Source organism: Panthera pardus, unplaced genomic scaffold, assembly GCF_024362965.1.
Source record: "Panthera pardus isolate Hobbes unplaced genomic scaffold, ASM2436296v1 HiC_scaffold_2, whole genome shotgun sequence".
Lineage (NCBI taxonomy): Eukaryota > Metazoa > Chordata > Mammalia > Carnivora > Felidae > Panthera > Panthera pardus.
In genome coordinates, this window is record NW_026526765.1 from 33613042 (window position 1) to 33632548 (window position 19507).

Here is a 19507-nt window from a genome sequence, read left to right on the forward strand (position 1 = left end):
CCAGTATTTAATTAAGCATAGATCTGTCTAATTCCAAAGTTCTGTATACCTTTCACCTCATTACACTGATATGGCAAAAGCATTACTGAATAATTATAAAAGCATAATGCCACACATACATATTTTCTCCACCATTTTCCTTACCCATAGTTTGTAGTTTCCTGAGCCTTAGGGCCAAATAAATAAGACAAATATACGTTAAATCCATATCTATATCTGTAAGTTTATACCTTTATTCTTACTTTAATCTTTATATTTTTATATCTGTATCTATGGATTTAATATTTGGACTACACTTGATGCAATTAAACCACCAGATTGAATCCTTTTTTTAACTTTTAAACTTTTTCCCAGCTGTAATGAGATATAATTGACATAACATTGTTTAAATCTCGAACACAAAATGCCTTAGTTGTACAAGTCAGAAGACTAGAGAGTTAGCTTATTTAAAAAAGACACAACTAGAATTATGAAACCAATTTTATGCACTCAGACATGTAGCATACATGAGTACACCCATTTGTATTTCTTCTTTTAAAATGCACAAATAAAGTTAAAAATGTGAGGGAAAAACAAACATAAAACATCCTGTTCTCCTTTGCCCTAAGAATCCCTCATTAAAAAAAAAAAAGAAAAAAATCCCTCATTTCACTTCTCCCCACACAGAAGCAACAAGCCCTCGGCTGTCGTTTCGCTCACACACAGCAGCGCTGTCCGGCAAGCCTCTCTTGCAGGCTTTCAACAACCAGCTCCCATCGCTGCTCGTACACACCTGCTTCCCTTCACAAGTCAATAATCTATGGCAGCTGTTTTCTAAAAATAGGCACTAGGAAAGCCAGAGAGGTTCTGAATGCAGATTCAACGGGCTGCACATCTGTCCACATTTTCGTAGCTTGCCTGGGGTTTTACCATCATCACGATAATCAGGGAACTCAAAGGATCCAACTACTATTCTGTCGCATTTTCTCTCTTCAGATGCTCAGGGCAGAATTTTTCAAAATCTGTGTACAGGAGATCAACACTGCATACTAAGAAGCTATTAAAGGATAAGACAAATAGCATCCATACAATTTGCCTGCCTTAAAAGCTTAATGTTTATTGTAATCTGACATCGTGATGATGGATGGGGATGCCATGATGCAGAGAATCTCAACGCTTTACAACCATTGAAAGATTATTCAACTCACTAAAAAGATAAAAGCAAATGAAAAATGATATAATAAAGCTGAACTTTTCAGCTTCTTAACTGCCAGATCTTGCAATAAAAATATATCTAAATTTTAATAATCAACATAAATCTTTGAGACAAATAGAAATAGATTGCTCCCTGAAACTATAAGAAGGATAGACTGTACCTTATCCATAACCAATAAGAGCCAGAAATATGTCCTCAAAGGGCTTAATTTTGGGCACTTGAACATGAACTGAGGATAAGCAGGTAGTACTAGTTACTGTAAAATATAGTCTTGCTTACATCAGTGTAATTTAAGGCAAATATTCCCTCTTTAATGTTAAGCAATAGAGGAATGAAAGAGTTAACAGTAACAGCCACTATTTAGTGGAATTCTTTTAGTGGCCACTTTAATTTTCTTCTCAATTAATCCTAACAGAAATATGTACTCCAAATTGTATTTGTTAGAGGAAGAACTAAAATTCAGATCAAATTTATTACAAACTAAAGTTTATGGTCTTGACTCTTAAACTCTTCTGCATTCAAAAGAATCAAAAACATACACTATGCATCACATATAAAGAATCCAAGAAGTGATTATGAGCTATTAAAGGAAAAAAAGAAAAGCTCGTCAGAAATGACATTACCATCTTCTATTACCAAATGAGTGGAACCAGACACAAGAACATTTTTTATGCTTAGTTTCTGTTCCTTCAGAACTCCAGAGTTCTCCATCACTGCCCCACTAGGTCCAGTCATTTGGAAATGCATGAGCTCCAATTGTATTAAGACTATTTATAAAGTTAACCAACACTGATTTTTTTTTAATCACTCACAGGAATCCTCACAGGATATATAAAAACGTGATACGTGTTGAAAAATCTTTCCTACAAATGACAACTACATAAGGTATACTCTGTGCAAGTTTCCAGCTTCACTGGGTGCCAAACCATAATATAAACAAGACATACACTGACTTTTTAAAGATGCCTATGTTTCTTAAAGACAATATGTTGATGATATTTCTGCTCCATACTCGGGACCACTGTGCAAATTGATTTCAAACTTGTTAAATTTTGTTTCAAACTTGTTATCTCTAGACTTAGAGATACAGACATATTTAAAACTCTATTGTTTCTGTCCATAGTAACTAATTCTAATCCCTTCTCTGCCAGGTACCTCCAACTTTTCCTTCTTGTCAAATAATAACAACCCATTTATTTAGCTTGTACTATGTTGTCAAGCTCTATGATATGTACTTTGTATATACTATATCATTTATTCCTTTATATAATCCTATAGAGTAGGTAGTATTATATCCTTCTCATTTTACAGATGAAGAAAAAGTAGGCAACTGCCTCAGTTACACTGCTAGCAAATGACAAAAATTGGATTTCAACTCAGGTCTATCTCACTCCGAGGCCCTTGCTCTCATCCATGGAGCTAGGAGACCCCAATGAGACACCAGAAATTAGCTAATCTCAATTCTTCATTTTATAGATAGGGATGCTTTAACCCAAAGAGTTTAAGTGACATGTTCAAGGTCACACCTTAATTACTGGGTAGAGTCAGGGCTAGAACCCAGAGCTTACTTTTTTATGCTCCTTCTAACTATCCCATGTGGCCTTTTTCTAAAAATTTGAGAACAGAAATGTATTTTGATTTTCTACACAAGTAAGTATTCCCATAAACTGTCAATCTGATTCACTGTACAATATTCAGGAGATCCTCCCTGATTTCTCTGAAGCCTCCAAAAGCTGCCAACTCTTATAACCATGGCTGATTTAGAATGAACATGTTTAAGCTAAAATAACAATATACTCCCTAATATTAGTGGTTCAATGATGTTTCTCCCTTACATTTTATTTTTTAATTATTTTTAATTATTTTTTATCACTTTAAGTAAACGCTATTCCCCAACATGGGGCTCAAACTCACAACCCCAAGATCAAGAGTCACATGGTCAGGGGCGCCTGGGTGGCTCAGTCGGTTGGGCGTCTGACTCCGGCTCAGGTCATGATCTCGTGGTCCGTGAGTTCAAGCCCCGTGTTGGGCTCTGTGCTGACAGCTCAGAGCCTGGAGCCTGTTTCAGATTCTGTGTCTCCCTCTCTCTGACCCTCCCCCGTTCATGGTTTGTCTCTCTCTGTCTCAAAAATAAATAAAGGTTAAAAAAAAATTAAAAAAAAAAAAAAAAAAGAGTCACATGCTCTACCGAATGAGCCAGCTCGGTGCCTCTCTCCCTTACAGTCTGTGATTTACGATCATTCTTTAATATGCTGGTTCGCAAACCTGGCTACAGATGGTAATCATCAAAGTTGCTTTTAAAATGCCCAGTGCCTAGGCTACATCCCCCATTAATTAAATTGAAACCTCTGGGAGTGGGATCCAGGTATCAATAGTTTTTTAAAATACTCAGGAGATTTTAATATGACCAGGGTCTTAATTATTCAAACCTTAAAATAATATTTCACAGTATATTAGATCAAAAGAGCTAAAGACAATCTCTAACACTGTCATCAACTATATTAATCCACCTTCCTCAAAGATTACTAGAGGAAAATATCTAAGTGATTTCAGAAAAACTCTCAAATCATAGAACACCAGCATCAGTTACTTAAACAAATTCCTTGTAGCTGATGATATAGAAAAACACACAGAAATCCTGAAGTACACATCCAGAAAGAGTAACCTGAGCTACCAGCCAAAATGAGTTCATAATCATGGACATGCACTCATTATTGTTTCCACAAACACATTACAAAGCAACAACCTGGTATGTAACAAACCACACTCATAAATTAAGTCAACTGATTATAGTCCTTTTTCCAAAGCTAATTCTATGCTTTCTTCCCTGATTTAGGTGATTAGTAAATAAAACTTTGCATTTCAAATACATGTTTAAATATCACAAGTTTTGAATTCCATAAGAGAAGACAATGTGACTGATTACCTATGAGGTCACATGACCAATTGAGAGGTTTTGTTTTTTTTTTAATCACTATGAATGAGAAAATACAGAATTAACATAAAATTAATAAATTTATTTTTGTTCTTTCTAGTTATAAAAACTTAGCTATAATATTTGTATTTCTTATTTTTATCAGAATTAGCCCATTTATTTTTATTTATTTTTTTATTAAAAATAATTTTTTTTTAACATTTATTTATTTTTGAGACAGAGAGAGACAGAGCATGAACGGGGGAGGGTCAGAGAGAGAGAGAGACAGAATCTGAAACAGGCTCCAGGCTCTGAGCAGTCAGCACAGAGCCCGATGCGGGGCTCAGACTCACGGACCGCAAGATCGTGACCTGAGCCAAAGTCGGACGCTTAACCGACTGAGCCACCCAGGCGCCCCAGCCCATTTATTTTCAATCTTCCCCAATTCTCTGTTCTCATGGAAAATTGTGTTTTAGCCCTGATCCTGCCTTTTAGTCCTCTAGCAAACGGGCAAAGCCAAATAGTTCTCAGTAGCTGTTTTACCAAAATTTGACCAAAATATTAAATGTTACGAAAATGTTTCATTTTTGTAATAATTATATTGTGCTCTCATAGCAATTCAACAAGACTTTTCTTAGTATTTCAAAAATAACTACTCTGACCCAAGCGTAAGTCAGAAGAAAAATGTGTACTTACAGGTATCATCCAGTTAGCCAGGTCACCATATTTGGAAACCTGCATTGCTCCTAGCATTGTTAGATTCACATGGCCCCTGAGAGAGAGAAAAGGAAATATAAAGCAAACTTTGTAAGCTTTATGTCCCATTTGCTTGAAACTGCCAGCAATTAAAATAATTCTATAGCCACCAAAATAAATTTGCTTTCTCCTACCCAACACCTGATTTCAAAATCAACCAGCTCAAGCTGGTATAGAGAAATAACCATTAAGAGTTCTTTAAAAAAAAATATAGCCTATATTGTCTCCAAAAACAAATAAAAAACAGGTGTACACAGTGAGTCTGTTTCCTTCAGTAAGGGAGAATGTGGCTTGATTTGAAGGCAAACGCTAGCTAGAAAATGAAAACAATTTTGTAGAAAACGTTAGGATCCTTAGAAAGAACTTTAAAAATATTTACTTTGGTATACTCAGCACACAGATATAAATTCCATTTGGGGGGGTTCTTTTAATAACTGTGAGATGAATGTTCCAATTCCCAACATTCAATGTGAATAATTTCACATCTTGGTGCAACTGAACGAGCCCATGAACATTTGCTGGCTGGGAGACGTGGCTATGTTTCGGAGTCTTGCTAACACGCTCAGAGGATGACTCAGTTCATTCCACGCCATGTGAAACACGAGGGGCTCCGTTGTTACATACCCTCTAATCATTGCAAATGATTCATCGCTGGAGAAGTAAGAGGCTCCTGGAAGAACAGTAACTGTTTCCTTGCCTAAACACACATAAACAAGAAAGGAAACAAAGGAAAGAAAAGGCTATTAGATTTCTAAGAGTGGAAATCATGTAGAGAGAGGTCTATACTTTCTCTGTTTCCTAAAGAACTAAGAACTCTTTAACCAAACAGCAGTGGCAGTGGGGTTGTGGGAGATCCATTGGGAACTGTCACCCTGTGAAGAGGAGTATTTTGTCACAAGTATTGTTCAGATTTGCCCTTGCATGGTGATAATAGAAAGACCAACTTTGAATTTTCTTATTGTTTTTGTAATTCTCTACAAAGCACCCCCTATCACCTCTAACCATTTCTGCCTCTCCCCAACCCCCACTCCCTCCACAAGCCCCTGCTAAATGCTGATGACCGTGAGGGAAAAAGGAGCCCCTGGGATGCATCTAGCAACACTCTAAGTCACTGGAGCAAAGAGATTGTGTGCAAAGATATGCAACTTGGAAGGAAATGACACAAGAGATGCTCCTCAGATATTTCTTAAAAAAAAAAACAAACCAATAAATAATCTAGAAAGAAATTTCCCCCCACCTAATTCCTTAACATCATCAGGCCTGAATCTCTTCTTTTAATCTCTCTCTGCCTCATATTTCAACTCTCCTGCTCCTCTAAGTTTCTGTTAAAATCATAGGACTTTGATGAGATCAGGGAATAACATCCTAATACTGGCTCATGTATTTAATGGTTAACTGTTTTTTCTTTTAAGGGTAACTTCTAAGAGGTCCTCTTGGAAAGATCTCAACCAAAATGTACACCTCATAATTAAAGAGCTGAAAAGGATCTTCAAGTTCATCCTGTCCTCACACAACCAACAGTATCACCTGACTTGTATTTCAGCTGCTTTCTTTTTGTGATCTATTTCCGGTGAGTACAGTGCCCAGGAGAAGAATCTGGCCTCAACCAGAAAAGGACTCACATGCCATTTTGCCAAATAGAAGTCAACTGTATGAGAACACCTCATGCATTATCCCAGTGTAATAAAGCAGTCAAATAGAAGGGGAAGAAAAGTTATGATACCAGGGTTGGAAAAGAGAAAAGCTCCCAGACACAACAGGACTAGGGTGGTCAGATCATGCCCAGCTGTGCAACACAGCTGTACCCTCAGCTTCTCAAGCCTTGTCTGAAAGTTAAATTCTCCATCAATATCCCTCTCCATTTGAGCTCGAGTAGAGAGAAACAGTCTATTTATATCGTGCTGAAATATTTATTCCCAAAAGGAGTCTGATTCTAAACAAGGGAAACATTTTCACATCTTTCAAAATACTGTAAGATGAAAATCTTTGGAGAATACTTTCTGGTGTGGTCAGGAGGGGCTTTTTGGTTTAGGATTTGGAGGATTAAATGAAATAAGGTATGCAAAGTCCTTACTCTGGTACCTGGCACAGAGAAAGGACTCCATAAACACAAGCTTCATTATTGTCACTATTATTATATTCCTCACTCCGAACCTACTTGTAAAAGAAATAATGCCATCGCCCCTGTAGGGATAAATGCTACTCAGCAACTGGCTTATGTGGCAGAGTTATACCGCCAGCCTGGAAACTCTAAGCTTCAGGATAGGCATGATACAACTAAACTTGATCCTAACACAACTTCCATATCCAGTATATTTGGTTCCTGACCAGTCCTATGAGGTGCAAGGGGCAACAATGTATAGGACAAAAAAGCAGAGAAACATAAAAATCTCAATTCTTTGTTCTTCACGTGCTAAATCACAATGACTTCCAAAGGGCAATCTCCACCAGCTGACAGTACGTAGAAGGCATTATTTATCGCTCACAGGAAAGTTGGAGATCAGTGAGAGAGTCTTGGCTCTCCCCATGTGATTTATGAAGCATAGTTTTATTTAAGAGCCCAGAAAACAACTCTCATAAAATACAGTTATTGTCAGGCACCTGCTAATACATTCTGCAATCTTATAAATTACATTCTCTGGATGCCAAGTTAGTTGTCAGTATTTTTAAATATCCAATATCTAAGTAAAAATAGATATCCTAAAGTTGAATCCATGCTTTCCAAATACAATGTCCAAATTTGGTCAATAAGTAACTGTTATCAACAATACAATCAATATTTTAAAGGAAAAGAACTTTCTTATTTGCCTATTCCTTATTGACTTCTGTTTCCTCCAGTTTTTCTCTGCATTTGTCTAGATCCTTTCATAATATTTGGGCAAACACAGTTATTCAATTTCACAGTTACTGAGTCCTTGGGCTCATGATTTAACGTGGTGTTTATTCAATATCAAGTAAAATGTCTGCTATGTGCCTTGAACGGTGTTACAAACCAAAACACAGACGTCCTAAGCTAATAGTTCTCAAACTTTAACACCAATTAGAATCACATGGAAGGCAGATCTCTGAGCTAAACTCCCAGAGTTCATAATTCAGTGGGCTTGTGATGAGTCCTGAGAATCTCTGTTTCTAACAAGTCTCTGGTGATGCTGATGCTGTAGGTCTGGGGACCACACTTCGAGAACCACCACTCAAAGCAAAAGGAATATACTATTCAGTTAGAGAGACAAATATACACGAATAATTACAAGGCAAAATGAAAGACACTAGATGTGTTACAGGTTCAAAGCAGGGGCATTTCTGAGGATTTGGAGAGGACAAATGAACTGGAGCTTGAAGGACAAGTGTAACACATTTCAATAGGAAATTACTGATAAGGAGATGGGGATGCAGAAAGAAGGGGATAGAACAAATGAATCTGATGATGCATTCAGGAAGAGCAAAGGCATGGAGAAGGGAAAGCATGAGGCATGATCAGAATAGACCACTTGGGGGCACCTGGGTGGCTCAGTCGGTTAAGCATCCGACTTCAGCTCAGGTCACGATCTCGCAGTTCATGAGTTCAAGCCCCGCATTGGGCTCTGTGCTAACAGCTCAGAGCCTGGAGCCTGCTTCAGATTCTGTATCTCCCTCTCCCTCTACCCCTCCCCTGCTCATGCTCTGTCTCTGTCTGTCTCTCAAAAATAAATAAATGTTAAAAAAAAAAATTAAAAAAAAAAAAAGTATAGACCCATTAGTCCAGTATGGGTGGACACAGAAGTCCTTGAAGGGTGTAGTGGAAGATGAAGCTGGAAGAGGGCAGTCCCAGCCATTAGACAGATCTTGAACGCTGTACTATTCGTTCCTTAGTCTGCAGGCCTATGATTCTTCAGCTGTGGCACGAGGACCTCGAGAGAAGGTACTATTGACATCTGGAACTGGGTAACTCTTTGAGGGGAGCTGTTACATTATTGTAGGATAATTAATAGCATTCCTGGCCTCTACTACTTGCCAATAACACTGGCAATCGAAAATGTCTTCAGACATTGTCAATGTCCCCAGGGGAATAAAATCCCCCACTTGCTCATTCAGAACCACTGCCCTAGAAGCACATGACAGGGGCCAAGGATATTTATAGGCCATGAGGTTAACATGGTGGTTCTTTCTAAAGGTGTTTTAACCAAAGGTAAGTCATTTAAAACATTATTTGATATTAAAATAAGAAAACCTGGGGTGACTGGGTGGCTCAGTCAGTTAAGTGTCTGTTGGTTCTGGCTCAGATCATGATCTCACAGTTTTGCAGGTTCAAGCCCTTCACGGAGCCTGTGTGGGATTCTCTCTCTCCCTCTCTCTCTGACCCTCCCCCTACTCACGCTGTCTCTCTCTCAAAAAGTAAACTTAATAAAGGAAAATTTTTAAATTAAGTAAAATAAGAAAACACAATTAAGAAGTAGAGAAAAATGTGAAATGTACATTAATATGAAAGCTAAGGGGCACCTGGGTGGCTCCATCAGTTAAGCATCTGACTTCTGCTCAGGTCATGATCTCATGGTCCGTGGGTTCGAGCTCCACATTGGGTTCTATACTGACAGCTCAGAGCCTGGAGACAGCTTCGGATTCTGTGTCTCCCTCTTTCTCTCTGCCCCTCCCCCACTCATGCTCTGTCTCTCTCAAAAATAAATGTTAAAAAAAATTTTTTTTAATTAAAAAAAAAGAAAGCTAAAGCATGAGACTGACTGAAAGTTGCGCAATTGCACTGGAATATTCCAAATCTTAACAGGACCTCTGAAATGCTGCTGTCAGCACTGCCTTCTGAACCTTTGTAAAACTCAGGTTAGGAGTGGGTTCAACTCAATGTGTAGAGGAAAAGGCCAGGGGCCAGGACAGCAGGCTGTGTGTGAGTCCAGTCCCTAGCAATGGGATCTTGAACACATCACATCACTTTTCTGTGCCCCAGTTTCCCAATCTGTACAATAAGTTTTTACTTAAGGCCCAAATGGTATATAACACGTGTGAGAAAGTATGCCACAAACCAAACAGTGCTATGCAAGTGGCAATCCATTTTTACATAACCCATGAAGTCATTATTTAGAAAAAGGGATCCTTAGAAATAGTTATCTAAAAATTTTAATACACTGATTACACCCAGAAATGTAACTCTTGGTATTCATTCCAAAGGATTTCTGTAAAAATCCTTTCAAATTAACACAAACAATGGGTCTTGCAGGTAACTTCCAAATCTGAAGAGTTGAGGAGACCACAAATATATATTCTGGGTTCTTTAGCTCAAACTATTTCCTCCCTAAATTAGGCAGCTCCAAAATCAAAAGCAACATAAATCCCAAAAAGAACTTTGATGAAGGAGCTGAAATACTATTAAACTGATTTGCAGCTTGGCTTCCCAAAAGCAATGAATTATTGTTTTACAAAGCAGTCAAAGATTATACAATGTATTTCAGAAGTTAAATAATAAAACTAGTGGCTTCATTAGGGTTGAGCTACTCTTAAGCTCATGGAATCAGAAATAGGGCTACTGTCCAATAGTCACTGAAAAGATTAACTACTTTTCCAAGGGAAGTGGGTTTTATGAACTAAGGCCTAAAATTTGGAAAATGGGAGTTATTCATTTTGCAAATAACTCACTAACATCATAAATTAATTAAACCAAGCAGCAAATATTTTCACAGATCAATGAGCTATTGCTAAAGGGTACAGTACAATTAAATTACAGCCTTAGTTAAATGTCATTGCTTTATCACAGTGGGCCTTTCAGGGTTGAGTCGTGTTAGCTAATTCAACTATTCAACCAGAAGCAGTTTTACTTCCAAAAATTCTAAGTATCAAACATCAATTCTGCTTGGCAGCTGGCCTTTATGTTCAGCTAATACTGCTTCTCTTCTGAGATTTACATGTACTATTTTTGAATGTGAAATAATACTTCTGTGGGGGTAGAGTGAATAAGAGTAAAAGGGCAAAGAAAATCATGCTAGGATATAAAAATCAGCTTCTTATGAGCAGCCCCAATCTAAGGATAATCTTCAGCCCCAACAGGGTGGCAGTGTTACCTCAAGCATGGGCAGTGACAATGACCAGATGGTCTGGCTTGTTTTTTCTCCTCTAGGCTGCTACCACATGCAACTCTATGTCACAGTCAAATTAAAAAAAAAAAAAAAAAAAAAAAAAGGGCAAAGCATATGCATGTGGGAATAAAGACAGGTTGAGTCCCAGTTCAAAAAAACTCCATTACTCACATCACTGGGTCACACTGAGTGGCAGAGTACATCATTCAGCACCCTTGAACTCTTGAAGAATGCTCTCCTACTCCAACGACAACTAGGGGGACAGTAAATATTGCTCAGAACAAAAACCCCAGTGTGCCAGATCTTTCCTTTTGCCTAGATGGATCCACTTGTCATCCCATCATAAAAAGGCAGACATATTTCAACCTAGGATTGGCCAATGGAAGGCACAAGCAGAAGATCCAGCAGAAGAGCCCCCATCCCTCACCCAGATTTCTGCAAGATGGCTGTTTCTCTATCAAAGACCACTGCTCCTATTAGGTGGCCCTCTCCCACTACCGTCCCTTAAGGCCTCGGGGTGACAATAACTCCCTGTGGTGCTTCACCATCCTTTCCTGGTTTCCCTCAGTCTTGTTCATACCCTTGTAAACTGTTCTTTCCTTTAATTCTATTTGTTACCCTATTTGGGAGTGCTCTATACACATAGCCAGGACACTGACTGATCTACCCACCAAAGCTCTTGCCACTATATGTAACCCCACCTACAATTTCTCCCTTATCTTATTCTTCCCTAAACAAGAGATGATAAGCACACCAGACAAAGAAAAGATTAGTAAGTCCTCTCTCCCCTCCTCAGTGAAAAACACAGTGGAGCACTCTCCAAGAAAAGATAAAAAATCAAGCCCAACTCCTTACTCTTATTTGCCAAAAAAACCCTAAATTAACAGCATTGGAAAAGCACGTAATGAGGGAGTTTACCTGCATTGATTAGATCTGCATCAACTTCATTTTGTAGCGGATATGGACCCTGTCAAAGCACAAGTTCAATTAGTAAAAGAAGTTCTTCACTGAATCATACACTAAAATTGTAATATAAATGACTTCTCTAAAAACGTTGGGAAATTACTATCAAAAGACTCGAGGTGAACCTTTTAAAAATAATTCCAATGTTTTCATGGCTGTTTCTTCTATTGATTAGTCTTTCCTACACTAATAACTGTGATAAACAAAAACTATTTCCTAAAAATTACCAAAGTTTGAAAGAAATGTTAAGCTATTAGAAATATAGGTCAGTAAAACAAAAAGTAATTATTTAGTACCTATTATGCAACCAATGTTATCCATAAATCTTCCTGGTAGTCATCAGTGACTATAAACAAAATGGCTGCCTACTGGACTGGAAGGATCTGGAGAGGCAAAGTTTCATATTTTTTGGTATACAGCATCTAACAACCCGAATTTGGAGTCCTAACCTTATCTCTCACAACACCTAAGTTGTGAAGCTTTTATTTTTCCTTTGCCTGATTACTCTCAATTTTGCTTTTTAATTTTGTATGTATTTTTACAAGGCACCTCTACGTTACTTCAATCGGGTGAGTAGTTTCATAACATAATATATAGTAAACAAAAGATGAGGAAATAGAAATAGGGAAAAAAGGCACAAGACAGAACCAAAAATGAGGAAATTCTAACATACTTCCAAAAAGAGGGACCAAACATATATCATTTAAATAAACTGAAGTGGCAACTATGTTTTAGGACTATGTAAATTTTCCTTCAAACATTGACTGTGGGTAAGATACACCTTGTCTTCAAAATGAGGGGACTGGTCACTCTATAAATAATCACATTTTGAAGATATGTGAGTCTTTGATGGTAATATGAATCTGCTTTTATTCAGACTCATGTAAGTTTTGTGCTTTTGAAATTGGTCAAGATTACTGCCTCGATCATGTCAACTGTATGCTCATGATCATTATTCATGTTTTAAAGACTGGATATACATCTTACATATGGACAGTTTTTATTGCACTAACAGTTAAGATCTACTGAGAACAGAAGATTAAAAATCTTATAAATTGGCCAAACTATAAATAACCTCTGCCACAGTTAATATTATTTAAAAAAAATGTCATCCAGGAAGCAAAAGTATTTCTTAATATAATATTGAATAAAAAGTATGCACGAATTCTATGAGAATATTGAGCTCATATGGAAGATTAATCTTGAAGAAGAGAAAAATTCTTCCCTTTCGAACAACCTGACCTTGAAATGACAATTAGGTGAGAGGAATTTTTGAAATTCATCAACTGTCAAAAAATGTCCCTGTTCCTCAAGTAAAAACCTTACTTTTCAGTTAGTCATTCAGAATCTTATTGATCATTATAATAATACAGAATTTTTAATGACCTTCGTTATCTTGTCCAACCACACAAAAGTTAGAAATAGTTATCTAAACCGGACACTGTGAGGTCTCTCTGAGGCAGGTACACTAGGGGAGGTAGACAATGACAAGCTAACATAAGAGGAGCAGTCAGAAAGCTCACATAGTCAGGGAACTACCATCTCCTACATGAAATACAACACTACATGCTCACAATTACCACTGTTTTATGGGGGAAAATATTTTATTATGATGTCAAAAATATAAAAAATAAGGTGGGGAACTTTAAGCTAACAACTCTCAGAAGATTTCATTGTATAGACTACTTCACTCTCCATCGAGACTGGATAAAGAAAACTTTAATTTTGGTCTTACCAAACCCAGGATTCCATTTTCACTTTGCAGATGAACTGTGATATTTGGGCTGATAAAGTTGCTGGCCAGAAGCGGGATTCCTATGCCCAAATTAGCTGGGGAAAAAAGATGTTAAGGTCCACTGCAAAACAGGTAAAGAGATTATGCCATAAATCTCCTATATATATAAATCTGAACTTCTCAATTCTAAAGGCACTTGCTCTGAATATAATCACTGACTACATTCTCCCATCATCCTTGAGGCACTATTTTCTAATTTTTTTTTTAACGTTTATTCATTTTTGAGACAGAGAGAGACAGAGCATGAATCGGGGAAGGTCAGAGAGAGAGGGAGACACAGAATCCGAAACAGGCTCCAGGCTCTGAGCTGTCAGCACAGAGCCCGACGCAGGGCTTGAACTAACAGACCGCGAGATCATGACCTGAGCTGAAGTCGGACGCCCAACCGACTGAGCCACCCAGGCGCCCCTCTAATTTTTTAAAAAAAGAAAATTTCTAATTTCAATAACATTAATATGCTTTCCCATAAAGATAACAAAGTAGTGGCTTCAGAAGACTAGCCAAGAGGTCATTTTTATTGTAAGGCATATTTTATATTCATTAATGTGCTTAGCAAACTTGAACTGATGTTATTACTACTTATTATGACTGACATATTATTAAACATGGCTTGACCTTTGTTTAAAAGCAATTTTCACTATTTAAAACTCCAACTAAAAATAATGATTTAATATTCTCAAAAAAGGCTATCATTTTTAAACTAAAAAGAAGTTTTCTGACAATACCAATGTCTGCCCAAAACTGTAACGATTCCTTTGGGTCACTGAGATAACATTCATTGGTAAGTGAATCTTCTCTAGGACATAAAAGAAGGGGGGGGGGGGGTGTAAGTTTTAGCGAATATAATTGAGACCATATAAAGAGTAGCTGAGTGTTGAATCTTCTTCCTCAAATGACCAAAACTGGGTCCCGATTTGTATGTGATGGTGTAGATTTAATCTTGCCTCTCAACACAAGCAGGCTCCTCAGATCAGAGATACACACACTCTGCCTGGAACTGCTGTCCATGCTCTCCTCGACCACCACACACCAGCCAGAAATTAGTGCAGAGGATGACAGCACTCTGATGAGATTCCAGTAACAGTGAGATCTTTGTGAATCAGAGCCGGAAAAAATAAAGTTTGTATGTGCTGCCGTGTTACAGACTGCGAGGGGGGCAGGATGACTCCATGAACCAGGTCACTGCTCACAGACACAGGAACTCGATGAAGCTATGACAATAGCTACTTAACTCATCTACAAATCACAAGCTAGCATAGTTTGTACTTTATTTCTCACAGTGATGTACAGACCACATTGAGATATTATTTCCATTAGGAGTATTTTCAAGTAAAGGCAACCTACATTACAATGCTTCTACGTAAATGCTTTAATTGTATTCTATAATTTTTTCAGGATGTGACACAGGAGGAGTATTCTTCAATACTTTTTAGTGGGTCAAATGCTAGGGGTAAAGAGGTCTATATACTCTGGGTTGAGAAAGAGCAGGTGATATGGGAAGACCATTTATATGAACTGACTTGCAAATATTTTTCATAGGTAATAGAGTAACGGTGAATAAAGAACACCTAGAAGCCATTAGTATCTAAAATTAGTGTTATCATACAGTAAGTATTTAAATATCAATGGGTAACCAAATGGCTGGAAGTGAGAAGAAATCCCAGGGCCTAGCTTTTACCTGCTAAGTTAACTTGGCTGGCTCTATATCCTGCTGATAGAGGAGCTGAAAAGGAGGCACTATTATATTCCACTCTCCTATGTGAACTCTCACCATAACACAGGGCATAAACTGGAAAACAGAGAAAAATGAGGTGGTGGGGTAAAAAGAAAGTTTTCCCAGTCAGTTTCAGTCTGAAAGATGATATTCATGGACAGGGAAGCTCGCAGAATGTAGACTCTTGTCATGTTTCTAGTCCCTCCTGTCCTAGGCCTTTAAGTAAGGCCATTCAACAAATACTAATTTTATCAAACACTATTTGTATTTATATGCATTACTTGTTATATGAATTATATAGGTCAATGTTTGATGTACTGAAAACTAGCAAAATGGGGAAGAGGCTCTCACATCCAAAATATGAATAATAAGGGACACCTGGGTGGCTCAATCAGTTGAGTATCCAACTTCAGCTCAGGTCATGATCTTATGGTTCGTGGGTTCAAGCCCCATGTAGGGCTTTGTGCTGACAGCTCAAAGCCTGAAATCTGCTTCGGATTCTGTGTCTCCCTCTCTCTCTGCCCCTCCCCTGCTTGCACTCTCGCGCGCTCTCTCTCTCTCTCTCTCTCAAAAATAAACATTAAGAAAATTTTTTTAATCTCAATAATAATTGTACTACATTATCTCAACCTATCTCTTTTTTTGACAAAGTATCTAAAGCAGAATTTGTACTGTCCATTGAATACCCTTACAAAGCATTAGACATAAATGGGTACGCTCATGGGATCTTTGCAGAGGAAACAAGCGGTTGTTAAGAAGTTGAATCTTATGTTTCAATGAGTATGCAAATGTCAGAACACAGAAAAAGTAAATAGCACTGTTATAACTAGTACTTCAGAGATTTGAAACCTTCATCTTGGGTAATCTCTTTTCCCAATAACCTTTAGCCAAATGCCAAATTGTACTGAAATCCATTGTATATTAGAAAAAAGCTAAGCAAATTTTAGTTGCCATTTTGCTTTAAGAAGGCAAACAGATAATTCTAATTTCATATACCTTGATATCTTTAGGTTATATGCCACACTTTGTAAAAATTTATCCATTGTTTTAAAAATTACAATGGACTAGAAAAGAATCACTATGCAGGAGGCCTAGGCACCTGATGAATATAGAAAAAGTGAGGGAGGTGCTCCTGAGTGGATCAGTTGGTTAAAGGTCTGACTCTTGGTTTCAGCTCAGGTCATGATCTCATGGTTCGTGGGTTCCAGCCCCACCTTGGGCTCTGTGCTAACAGCAACATTAAAAGCATTTAAACATTAAATGTTTAATGTTTAAACAAAGACAAGAAAAAGTGAGGGCTAGGCCTCTGCCCAGTCCCAGAAAGATAAAGGATACCATACATGCCATCTTCAAATTCAAGAGCTGCCCGCTTGATGATACGTTCCCTTACATTATCTCCAGGTTTACCGGATTTGGCTTTTACATCTTCCTCTTTCCGGACTGATAAACGCTTTAAAATAAACACAAATGATTCATGATTGAGGTATACCCTGTATTTTATCACTGCCGAAATCTAAAATTTTATTGGAAAAAAACGTAGGTCTCTCCCTTTACTAAAACTATGAGGCAAATCTACAATATAACAGAGTTGTTTGTTTTTTTTTTTAAAGAATACCATGGGTGGTATCTGATGACAGAAATAATTTTTTAAGAAGTGAAAGAGGCCAGATCTGTTTGAAGAGAAAGATGTATCTGTTCTGTCTTTTTGAAGCAAGTAATCCCTCTGTTGCTGTCACACTGACTGCTGCTACTATTAGTCTTAAGACTTCTACAACTGAATTCTTCTCAGGTGCTCAAGGATTGAGCCAGAGCAAAGAACAAGGAACAGACCTTGGGACTCTGTTTTTGCCGGGCTGTCAGAATGTGTTCACCAGGTGTCGCTACTGCCAATTGCGTATTTCCACCTGAAGAGTCTGGACTGGTTTTGCTACAAGCGCATCACAGAAATCATAAAAATATCCAAAAACCAGCCAGGAAACTATTTCCATTACTAAATCTTCTTGACATAGACTCTGGTTGCTATTTGCAAATGTCCCACATCCTCTCTTCTCAGTCCCTTGAACTTAGTTTTAGATTGCAAAATGTCTTTCTGTTTGATGCAAGGTAGAGGGTATCTCTGATTCCCCAGTATCTCCCACTGCATGTCTATTCTGTTGCTGAACCCTACATAATTATGAATTTTGATACCACTTTTGGTCCAGCTGAGCATTCTTCACGCTCTCAGTAGCCTTAGAACATCTCCAATGCCCCTGATGCCTACCCCTTGCCTACACCTTGCCATGATCTCATATCCACCCAGCTGCCCAGAGCCCAACACTGAGGGGAATGACTTTCTGGACTTTATATACTGCAAAGCAACTTTAAGATTGATAGACATTTCTGAATAATCAAACACTAAGAGTCCAGCAGGGCTAAAGCCTTCCCTACCCTGTAGAACAGCCAGCCAAAACTATGCAGTGTAATAAATTAGGACAGTTACAGAAGCCTGGAAGACACAGCCTAGAGAATCATGTACCTTGGTGATACACACTTTCGTAAACACAAGGCACTAATGGGCTGGACAATAACATAGATGATCATGTCCCCTTAGGATGGACACATGAGAAGCTCCTACTAAGATCCAAAGCAGGACTTTCCATTCAGCTTTAATTTCCTATCATCTGGAATGGCCCCAGGGGCACATAATCTCTGATAATCAGATTCATAAATTCTAACAAAGAAACTAAGTCAATTACCTCAATCCTTTTCTCATATTTTTCTCCCTTTATAAGGCGATGTACATAAATCTTAGGAATATGGATGTCTTCTGGGGCAAATGATCCAATATCCACAATTTCTTCAACCTAGGCCAAGAGAAAATAAATTAATTAGTGAGAGCTTAAGCTGAAAATTTTTCCATTTTGAAAAAAGTCCATGCATCTTTATCTCCAACTTAGGTTGGATATACAATGTAAAATACACATACACACACGCATATGTGTATGTATGTAGGTGTGTGTGCATATATATGTGTGTATGTATGTAAAAGAGAACATATATGTATAAACATACATATATGTGCATGTATACAAAAGAGAGAGAATACACTACACACAGACACTTCTGGACCCACAAAAAAGAAGAAACTCAAATACATGTGTCTGAACATAAAATACAGAACATAAAGCTCCAGAACTTAGTCTCTGCCTAAAAGAGCCTCAGTTACAAAGTTGTCAAATGGTTTCCCAGTACAGCTGCTTGAACTTTCACAAATTGCAGCTCAACTATGGAAAACTTGAAAGCACAACCCTTAAACCCTGATTTTCAAAATTAATGGGAGATTTATCATATCAAAGACAAAAATCTGTAACAACATCTGCTTGGTCAATTGAAAAGCTTTTTAAATATAGATACAAATGCTATCTGTAACAGTTTTTAATTATTTGTTATTAGCATCCTAGGATCGTGATAGAACTGCAATTGCTGAAATAATTTTACTTAAAGACAGATCATTAATTTCAATATGGAAATTCAAAAAGGAAAATATTAACTAATGACTAGAAATGCTCAATGTGATTAGAATTAAAGTCATTTACAGAGCAAAAGGGCATTATATAGCAGCATGAAATCCTCCTAGTTAGTCTGCTACTTTATAATTCATTTTAAAAAGGACAAATGAAGGGCACGTTGTATACACTGTATATTAACTAATTTGGCAATAAACTGTATTTAGAAAAAATAAAAATAAATAAATAAATATTAAAAAAATAGATGTCAGCTGGGGGAAAAAAAGGACAAATGAAACAGTATCTTTGCATCAACATAAAAAGAACCTCAGAATAACCACGATCAAGAAAAACTAAGGTCAAACTAAGGTCAATGTTGTTGGGGTCAAAGAACTATCTTTCTGGTGCCAAGAAAAAATATTACCTTGAAGACTATTGGGTGCTCAGCTTAGTAGGTGTCATATCCAAAGCAAAGAACGATTTCCTTAAATAAACTAACTTGCGCAAAGTGACCTGTATGAAACCTGCCTCCTGAACTAAGAACTGAGCTCTCCAGAGGTCTTTGAGGTCAAACAGCACTCTTTATGCTATTCCACCCTGTATGCCCACGCCACACTCCTCCTCCA

General features: G+C 37.6%; 1 protein-coding gene across 1 annotated transcript in view; it reads right to left on the reverse strand.

Moving 5' to 3' along the window:
* The window catches only part of OXCT1 (3-oxoacid CoA-transferase 1), a 137056-nt gene that overhangs the window by 55114 nt on the left and 62435 nt on the right, over window positions 1–19507 (reverse strand). Inside the window, exons 8-13 of the mRNA XM_019464267.2 lie at window positions 18132–18239; window positions 16732–16846; window positions 13623–13717; window positions 11843–11891; window positions 5490–5562; window positions 4806–4881 (exon numbers count right to left, since the gene is read on the reverse strand). Of these exons, the coding sequence (XP_019319812.2) occupies window positions 4806–4881; window positions 5490–5562; window positions 11843–11891; window positions 13623–13717; window positions 16732–16846; window positions 18132–18239 (516 nt within the window). The remainder of the gene's footprint in view (window positions 1–4805; window positions 4882–5489; window positions 5563–11842; window positions 11892–13622; window positions 13718–16731; window positions 16847–18131; window positions 18240–19507) is intronic.